Source organism: Papilio machaon, chromosome 26, assembly GCF_912999745.1.
Source record: "Papilio machaon chromosome 26, ilPapMach1.1, whole genome shotgun sequence".
NCBI classification, from domain to species: Eukaryota; Metazoa; Arthropoda; class Insecta; order Lepidoptera; family Papilionidae; genus Papilio; species Papilio machaon.
The window spans coordinates 197300-207802 of NC_060011.1; the positions used below are offsets into that span (position 1 = coordinate 197300).

The window sequence follows — 10503 nt, forward strand, 5'->3', positions numbered from 1 at the left end:
AGAGGAGAAATTCGTGATTAAAGTGACCAGTACGAAAAACGCCAATTTCATATGTAAGGACCTAATATAAAAGAAAGTCGTGTGAGTTACACTATTTATAACTCAAGAACGGCTGAATCGATTTGACTGAAAATTGGTGGGCAGATAGCTTAGAACCAGGAAACGGACATAGGATAATTTTTACCCCGTTTTCTATTTTTTATTCCGCGCGGACGGAGTCGCGGGTAAAAGCTAGTATTTTATAATTGATTTTAGACACAAGTAAATTGATCGTATAGTAAACATTTTCATTCGAACATAGAATCTTGTGACGCCTGAATTATGACGCACAAAGGTGGCATGTTGGCTAATTTAGAAGCGGTAGCGGGTTTGCTACTTTTGAACGCTTAATTAAAAGGCAAAAGATTTATTTTTTACCTGCCCTTCTGGCTTCCTGATTTGAATCCTTCAATGGAAACAAAACATCCGCATACCACGGAAACATCAGCACGCCACATAATTTTTGTAAGAAAAATACAATGAAAAATATGAAAAAGTTGTAAAAAAACGCTGAAGTATGTAATATGGGGTTGAGATTTAAGGGTGAAACGTATCATTTGGCACTTGGTGACCATTCGTCAGAGCAAACGCAGCGCCGGCCGCGCGTCATACTTGTGTTTATACATTCGTTAATACGAAAATATTATAAAAATATATTATTAAATTACAAATCAACTAGATTAATAATTTAAATTAATGTACAACTTCGATTAATTAGATTTTTATAATTTATTAATAATAATTTTCAATATCGTAGATTTTTCTCAAATAACTAATCTTGTTAAGTTTAATTATTATAATTATATAGTTATTTCTGTGTAAATTGTGTAAAGATAAATAATAAATTGTTATATAAATACTTTGTATAGCAATGAATTGTAAATTAGGTTCAATTTATTTAGAAATAGAAATCTAAATTTTGGTAATGGTTATTTCTGAGAGTTAGACAAATCTATTAATAGTTGTCTGTATTTAGTTTGTTCTGAATGAACTTTGTGTTCTTTGACAGTAAATTGATAAAGTGTTTGCTTCAAAATTAATGTACGAAAATGTGATACATAAATAGAAGTGTAAAAAGTGGTGAAGTGGTATGTAATATTACAAGTTTTTGTTCCATATTTGCTGAAATATCTCATAATTTATATACCCTAAATGAAAAAAAAATGTTTTAATTTTTTTTAAATTCTTAACTTATCAAAATAGTCATGTTCTATAGATTAAAAATAATACAAAAGTTCGAGGCAACATTAGAAGAACGTAAAATTAAAAAGAAACAAAAGAAACGTGGCTGTACTCGAACAAAAACTGCAGCCGAAGTTTGAAAGAAAGTAGAAAAAAAAATCGCGAACTTGGCGGCAGGCCAGTGATATTGAATTTTTAAAATACAGCGTCTTAAGTTATCTTAAGTTATATCAAAGTTTAATCTCCACATATCCGTCTTGTGTAAAATTTTATTGTAAACAAACTTTATCATGGTGTACTGATATTGTAGTCCTGAGGGCCAATCATGAACATTCGTGAGTACGTTTTCATAACATCGTTCACAAAATCTCATGCAGAATTTTAATATATTTTGTCGTTGACTTGGCGAAAGCGCGAGTCGCAATTATTCATACTAGGCCCTAAGATATAATTACACATTATTTCTACAATGTTTATAACACTTATATAAAAGATTTTTCATTTTGACGATAATCATACTCAATGAAAAATAATAAAGAATTACTCGAATAGGTAATTTTAGTTATTTACGAAACGAAATGCTAACAATTTAACATCGTTTCATAAAATATTCTTCAGTTCTCTGCTCTCGAACCGTTATTATGAAGTGTTTATCCTATTTGTGACAGTATTCATACAAGTTACAATAACAAAAGACAGCACAAGCCTTTGCCGTACATGTTGCAAATATTAAAGCAAAAGAATTTCATTAAAATGCGAGAGATTTTCACAACAATAGTAACGACGGACGTACATACTCGCTGTCTAGACGGACTTAGTGGATGGGGGGCATAAAGCGCTTATTTCCTGCATGCACTAGCCAATTCTCGTGTAACATACAACTGTCATAAGGACATAGATATATTACCTACTAGCTGTCACCCGCGACTCCGTCCGCGTGGAATTAAAAATAACTTAAAAAGTAGCCTCTGTGTTCTTCCAGACTATGCTCTACATCTGTGCCAAATTTCATCAAGATCTGTTGAGCCGTTCCGGAGATACCTTCAAACAAACATCCATCCATCCATCTAAATTTACGCATTTATAATGTTAGTAAGATATTCTTGATATTTAAATGCTTCTCTTTTTATGCAATATAATAATTTTTAGAATTCCTCAAGATTTTTTAGACGTCTATTTTTTAAATAACTTTGGAAGATTTAATGATTGAAATTCAATGAATGAAATTTAAAACGTTCATTTTAAAAGGGAGTAGTGTTTCAATTTATTTTTCAACAATATAAAAATGTTTGTGAATACGTTCTGAAGTTGACAGTAATTAAAAACAGAACGATGTGCCCAGTCGCCTGTAACTATCCTTACTCTGACCTGACACTTTATATATCTACATAAAAATACATCTGAACCCTTTTTACGGTAAAAATAATGATTTATTGTGTCTATCTTACTTCTTACTAATATTATAAATGCGAATATTTAGATGGATGTTTATTTGAAGGTATCTCCGGAACAGCTCAACGGATCTAAAACATAGTCTGGAAGAAGACATAGGCTACTTATTTATTTTTTTAATTCCACGCGTACTGGGTCGCGGGTCAAAGCTAGTAAAGTAATACGACATCTCAGTTGAAACTGAAAGATATATTTTTAACAAGTGAAAGTTGATACTATTATAAACTTTAAATTGACGCAGTTCAAATATTTGCACTTTTCGATGACTCAGTATTTGTTTTACAACAAAGTTGTAAAAGTTTAAATTGATCTCGGGCTCCGAAGGTTCTAGAAATATTTAAAATTGAACAGCTGCCTCCAGGGAGAGTTATTGCAATTTGCATTCACAGCAGGTCAGGTCAGCTTCACTCAACAGATTATCTATTATTTTACTAATAAAAATGAATGTTTGGGATAATTAATTAATTAAGAAACGGCTTAACTCACGTTTGATCGTCCGGTGACGGCACCGTCTAGTTTCTAGTTTGGGATAATGTTGGAAGTCGCGGTGGACTGGTAGTCTATACTAATATTATAAATAGGAAACATTTTATTGTTTGTTTGCTTTAAATAGTATTACTGAACCGACTTGAAATTTATTTCACTGGCGGGAAAGTACACTATCCCAGGGAGACGTAGATTGTACCAAGGCGGCATGAACCAAGTCACTGGCAACTGCGTGTATTTTATAAAAAATAAAATTAGCATTCATCATAAACATAGTATTGTACAGGTTGAGCCGACCAATTCGTGCAACGTATGTTGTTGCTGGCGTCCACTACTGTTAAACATTTATATCAATATTAGCTGTCGATGTCGATGCTCTGTTGATGTCAAAAATAATTACAGAGATGGTAATATGTATTAATACAAGAGTCGTATTCAAAAGTAATATCTATAAAAAGCAATAATTAATCCATGTTGAAAAATCGTTCTCTTCAACAAAAGAATAATAATTAAAAATGAAATCTTTAACTGTGCAATAGTTTTTTTTTTCGTATGTTGCCTCGGGAGCGAAACCGATTCACTTAGCAGATTCACTGAACGGAATTAATCTTAATGAACGCTCTGTTCGGAACTACTCTGTGGAATAAAATCATATTAATTAACTGAAAGTGCCTCTGTATTCATACTCTATGTAATTTTCAATTTGGAACATGCTCTTTAATTAAGTGAGGTTTGCTGGAGATCTTATGTAGTTTATAGTGTACTAGCTTACGCCCGCGACTCCGTCCACGCAGAAGTAAAGAAAAAAAAAACAAATTAGTAGCCTATGTGTTCTTCAAGACAATGCTCTACCTCTATGTCAAAATCATCAAGATACATGTAGCCGTTCTGGGCATACCTTCAAACAAACATCCATCCATCCAAACATTCTTCATTCCATCCAAAAATATTTAGTATGTATGTCTTAACTTGAACAGGAAGAAGTGTTACTTATCGCCGTAACAGTAAAGATTTACCGCCGGCCGTATCACTTATCTTCAGCTTGTGTTATTGCCACTACCCTGAAGTTTACGACCGGTTTAACACAACCCACCTTTCAGGTACTCAACTTGAGTGGTCTCATGAAGCCTTTAAAGCTTGACTTACGTATGTCGGTTTACGAATGTTTTTATTATTCTTGGTCTTCTGTAATAAGGTTAACAAATCTTCAACATGGCTCTTTTACACGTTCTGTCTATAACTTTTACACGCTGATATGTAACGTAAAAGATCTAGTAAATAATTACGTCATCGGAGTCAGCAATATACACTTGTAATTCCGTTTTTGTACTGTTGTATTTTCTACTCTACAGATTTTAATAATTATTGACTTGCATTTTAAGCATTTAACCTATAATTTAATTCATCACGACTAAATAAATTGTTGTATAACTTACCCTTATATTAAATATAAAACATCAGAATCATGCGATCTCTCGCGAGACTGTTTAAGACTATATAAACCCGTGTCAGCTGTGAATTCTCCTCTTATCTGCATTTCATATTTTATGATCCACTCTCTGATATTACTCTCAGCTACTCGTACCAAGTGTTACAAGGTTTTCTTATTTTCTTGTTATTTATTGCTTTTAAGATATTACCTAAATTGTGAATTGGAGTATTCACTTATTGTAGATGGATGGAATATAGAATAAGGTTTTATTATACCAACTACTTAGCATGTGAATGATAAAATCTAGATAAAAACATGTTCTTTAGTGCCTTTAAAAATTATGTTTCCTTCCAGCAGGTGGTGATGATGGGCAGCAGCACGACCTCCGACAAGACCATCAACACCAGCACAGACTCCGCCGCGACCGCACTCACTTCGGTCACCGGCACCGACGACTCCATGGACGCCGAGCCCGACCCACCCGATGCACCACACCAGCTCAGTCTCATCGACGCTGACCCTCCCAGTCTGCCACAACCCAATCCCCCCAGCACCGCCCCGCCCCACTACCACCGCCCGCAGGACAGCTGCGACATTGACTCTCCAGCGTACACCAAGCCGCAATCCGCAACGGACGTTATAGAATCCCCCAGACCGGGGCCTGCTCGATTCGTCTTCGATGTACCACTCCCTGAACCTAGACCAGAAACAAAACCCAGAAATAAAATCCAGGTCAGCCAAACGAGTGGTCCGTCCACTTCTATACAAATTCCCTTCGATCCTAAACTAGAACCACCTAAAAGTCCGAAAGCGAGTCAAACTAAATACGAAACGCATTTTAAATTCGAGCCGGAGGTGACCAAGAGGCGAGGAAGCGAGCCGCGGGTCAAGAATAAACAAAAATTAGATAAACAGGATTACTATAAAGACGAGGTGGCGAAGTTGAGAAGACAACTCGAAGGCACTGAAGTTTTCACGACCAATAGGAGAAGATCATCGGCACATCAGCATTCCGTTCCACCGCCATCCTCCAGAAGACAATCTACAGGTACACGCTCCATAAATACCTAAAAATATTCAGCATCCATAGTTATATTCAAAATTCCATAGAACCTTAAAGCACTAAAGCGGTTGAGTTTTTTTCCGATTTCAAATTTTTTATCGCGTCGTCACTAACTCGATTTACTGTTGCACTTAAAATATTTTATTACACAATAAATCTGCCCGCCATTTTAACTGTCTCGCGAGGCTTTTAAAGTCTCAATTAACAAGTTACAGCTCTTTTAGAGGTTTTATTTAATTAACGCAGCAGTAAACTTTTACTATTCTATCAGCGGCGCAAGTCCACGTGACGGCAAATCCTTTGGATTCCGCCACCACCACTATCCCAGCGGGGCGCACCACCATTGTGGTACAACAGCCCTCGCTGTCTCTGGACTATGGAGGCTGCTCCACCATCCTCGTGCGCGATGGAGAAGATGGTGGAAGACGCAAGAGCAGAGTGTGCAGTGACCACATACAACAGCTCCTCGATGTCACCAGTCAGTTCACGTCAGAAGATCTACACGAGTTTGATAAAAGGTAATGAGACTGTCAGTTTGGAGACAATCAACAAACGAAGCTTTTATCAGTTAGCTGAATCTAGCTCTAAATTCTTAAGTAACCTATCCGTGTGAGCAGATACGGCAGCCCGCACCACTCGCGTTCGCAGTCGGTGAAAGCGGCACGGTCGCGCACAGGCGAGCGGCAACTGTTGGGTCTGCCGCAACAGCGAGCCCGGGTCGCCTCCATGCCCAACACCGGCGTCGAGGAAGAGTACTATAGGCTAAGACATTTCAGTATTACAGGTAACTTGCTACCATAATCAATTACCAGCCGACCGCAATATCAATCACAAAACAAGATTTATTGTTAACAGGTAAAGGTGTAGTAAACCGTGGCGATTCCTTGCGCTCTCGGCGGTCGCGGTCTAACACATCTGTGGCGTCCAGCGCCTCCAGCACTGAGGCGGCGACCAGAGCGTCGGCGCCATGTTCTTTGGCGTCTTCCAGGTAAGAGTTTACACACACTTCTCATTTCTTCATACACACATATGTATATGACCTCTTTCGATATAAAAGAATGAATTTAACTTCGATATAACCATTCTTTCAAAATTATGTAAATAAAGTAAAACTTGTGATTTAATTTAAATTCATTAGGGATTCCTCGGCTGGCCTGAGTGCGTACAGAGTGCTCGTGCTGGGTGCGCCCGGCGTCGGCAAGTCCAGTCTCATTGGACAGTTCATGACCTCGGAATATCTACACGCTTATGACACTAGCATCGGTAAGAAGAAACTTAAATTTATCAATTGCCGAAATCAATAGTAAAGTTTACAATTACTACAAAAATGAAAACAAAAGATATTATACTTCATGTAACAACTACATGTAGCTCGCAACTCCGTCTGTGTGGAATTGAAAAAAAACTTAATTAGTAGCCTATGTGTTCTTCCAAAGTGAGTTCTACATCTATACCGAATTTCATCGAGATCCATGTAGCCGTTCTGGAGATACCTTGTAACAAGCATCTAAACATTCGCATTTATAATATTAATAGGATTAAGATTACCAAGAGACAAAAGTTTTACAATAACAGTAAAGAAAGCACTCAGAAAGAAGCACATTTTTGGAAGTATTTAATAATCACAGATGACGAGTCCGGCGAGAGATCAGTATGCGTGCTGCTGGCCGGAGAGGAGTCGGAGATCACCTTCCTCGACTCACCACCAGAACACGTTATTGTAAGCAGTCAAATTATTACTTTAATAATGTAGAGAAGAAACAGAATAAACTAGAAATAATTTACAAAGTAGGTAATTGCATTAATTCCAAATTGGAATTCATAATTCTATTATCCAAAGTTGAAGTTCAAAAGCCCCTTACCGGCGGAGTAAAGCCATCAAAACATTTGTGAGCTTCAGTAAGGCCATTAATACTTTGAAACCATTCGCTGAAACCTCGTTAGCAACAAAGAGCGCTGTAACTCGCACACGTTTTAGACCTTGTAATGATTTAAAAGCCTGTTACCGAAGCGACATAAACGCAGTTATACAATATATTTTTATAGGATGCATATTATTTGTTAACGAGAGCCAAGACTCGTTTTATTTAGGAAGGAATTTAAAATACTAAGCGTGCCTCACATTAATACTAGAATTAGAGTTAATGGAGAAAAATTAATATTATTTTTGAAAAAGAAAAATGCAGAAAATATTGTTTACAAAACGCCACGTTGTGAAAGCAATCGCTTTGGGCGTGAAAATGCTTTCAATATGTAAATGTGGTGATCAGGAACGCGTTAGAGTTTGATTGTGCACATTGTTTATAATTTATAGCAAATCGACCGAGTTCGCGATTTCGGGATTTCAATTTACCATAAAATATTCTATTACATTTATGAGAACTTTCAGAACTTTCAGACAGTTGTCTTTGGATATTTCGAAAATCCTTAAGAGAACATTATGACAACTTTATTGCTGTATACGCATTTATAAACCAAATCTCAAATATCATTAGTATATTATATGACAAAGGACCAGTTGTTCTTGGGTAAACAAGCTCATTGAAAGCACTTTGACTTTAAAGGCGTTGTTGTTCTTGAATTATGTGATATCCAGTCTGAGGGTTGCGCGCACGGATACTGCGTGGTGTACTCGACGGCGGACCGCGGCAGCTTCGCGGAGGCGGAGCGGCGGTTGCAGGCGCTGTGGGCTGCTGGACACACAGCGCGCCGTGCGGTCATTCTCGTCGCCAACAAGGCCGACCTCGCGCGCTCGCGCCTCGTGCCCACCGACGGTAACAAAAAACATTGTCGTCTGCCGACCTTTCCCTCTTAGGAGAGTCCGCACACTGTATTACGCTTCACCTCTCTATCATCCGTCATATCTGAGTTCCTTCAATTCTTACACATATCTTTGACCACATAATCCATGCATACTTTCTTCGGCCATACCAATCACAGCTGGTTTTTACAGAAGGTAAATCACTGGCGACGTCGTACGAGTGCAAGTTCATAGAGACGTCGGTTGGTATCAACCATAACGTGGATGAACTGCTAGTGGGCCTTCTCACGCAGATTAGACTCAAGCAGCAACACGCCGATAGAGTCAGGTAAACAAGACAGACATTCCAGATTCAGCTCAAGTTATGTCAAGTGGACAAACGGTGTAATTTGCATTCAATGACTTCTCTTTCTATCTCTATCTACGCGTTGTTTTCTCATTTCTGAGGGTCGCAACTTTCTTGGCCATCTCCCGTAAGGTGTTCTTCATTGGTCTCGAGTGCTGTTTATATTTGCTCAGTCCAAAGCATAGAGTAAAATAATGTGTAAATGTCATAGTAAATTTTGTGTTTATGTTAGGAAGCGCAGTAGTCCTCGAAAGCCACGCGGGCGTGCGCGCTCCCCCGCAGAAGGAGAGCCGCCCTCCGCCGCCTCCACGCCCAGGAAAAGGACACGACTCTCCGCCAGTGTTAAGGTAACCACAATATAATTAATCATTTCCTAATTTCTTTTTTCCTAGTCTCTATTTTTTTTTTTATATATAGAACATTATTTCTCGCCATTGTACACTAACATTGTGTCTTCGGTGGGCCCCATGGGGTAAAAATACAAAATCTCATCGATTTATTTTACAAATTGGTGCCATAAATGATTTGAAACTTTCCCCAGGTGCGAGGTCTACTGGGACGCGTGTGGGCGCGTGACTCCAAATCCAAGTCGTGCGAAAACCTGCATGTTCTCTAGCATACCGAGCCCGTCGCCTGCTTCTCCTTCTTTGATTGCGGAGCCCAATACCCGTGAAAATCTCCACCATGAATCTCATGGACCTTGTGCACATCATAGAGCTCATGGAACTCATGGACTACTAGGGGACTTGAATAAAGGATGGTCAGAACATTTTCTTGAGATTTCATAACTTTGCTTCATATATAGAGATTTATTTCAGGATCCAATTTTTTGGCTAAGAATACGTTATTTTTATTTCATTTTGTCAAGTTATGTTCCAAGATCATAATTGTAATTAATGCATTTTGAAATTTATCGTCTGGAATAAAATAGTGCATGTTACATAATAAATAACTTTTCAATATCAGATCTTATTCATAGCTTGATTTATCGTTGATTTCTTAGACCAAAATCCCTGTACAAAATATGTTATTGTCATCCTTCTTATTATCTTTAACAAAATAAAGATAACAATATGTTTTTTACAGGGATTTTAATCCTAGAAACCAACACTTAGTAGAATAACCAGAAAGTTTGTTAACCATAGTGTACTTAATACAAAATCTGTAGAAAATCCCTTTAGTAGTCCATTATAAATATCTCCATAGATGTTGCTTTAAACTAGTTAAAATTCCGTCAGACTACGAATATATTGTCCATATAGTAGAGGTTACGAAGAGGGGATTTTGGGATATACTCGAGCGTGGTAGTTAAATATAAAGAAGGAATGTTGCATCCAAATAAGTACTCCCACAACAAATAAAACTCTCCACAAAGTGTCGCGCTCTTAGGGCAGCCAGTCAGAATACAAAGTAAAAATATCGATTAAGACAGGTTGAGTTCATAACATTCAGAAAAGTCTACATTTCAAGTCAAGATGACGTTTTCTTTTTCTTGCAACATTGCGACTTTTCCATTTCTTTATGGAATGTGCAAATTGTCAGATAATTGAATTGTAGTCTTTTCCGCATGTAATTAACTCACCCTGACTTAAACTGACGCATTAGAGCATTTTTAACAGACGACTTTTTTTACTTTGCATCATAATGTTTAAACCCGCGTCTCTATATGAACGTTTTTATGTACGGTAGGTTGTTCGCAAGTTCTTGTTCCTTCCCTATGTTTAAATGCCACGCTCGAGTAA

At 37.5% G+C, this 10503-nt stretch overlaps 1 protein-coding gene across 1 annotated transcript in view; it reads left to right on the forward strand.

The window, feature by feature from the left end:
• LOC106716444 overlaps positions 1-9511 on the forward strand; it is a 61514-nt gene extending 52003 nt beyond the window's left edge. The window contains exons 2-11 of the mRNA XM_045684591.1: positions 4949-5639; positions 5926-6172; positions 6272-6438; positions 6510-6642; positions 6793-6917; positions 7283-7374; positions 8251-8428; positions 8608-8743; positions 8994-9108; positions 9303-9511. Coding sequence (XP_045540547.1) covers positions 4949-5639; positions 5926-6172; positions 6272-6438; positions 6510-6642; positions 6793-6917; positions 7283-7374; positions 8251-8428; positions 8608-8743; positions 8994-9108; positions 9303-9377 — 1959 coding nt within the window. The 3' untranslated portion in view covers positions 9378-9511. The remainder of the gene's footprint in view (positions 1-4948; positions 5640-5925; positions 6173-6271; positions 6439-6509; positions 6643-6792; positions 6918-7282; positions 7375-8250; positions 8429-8607; positions 8744-8993; positions 9109-9302) is intronic.
• Positions 9512-10503: the final 992 nt, after the last annotated feature.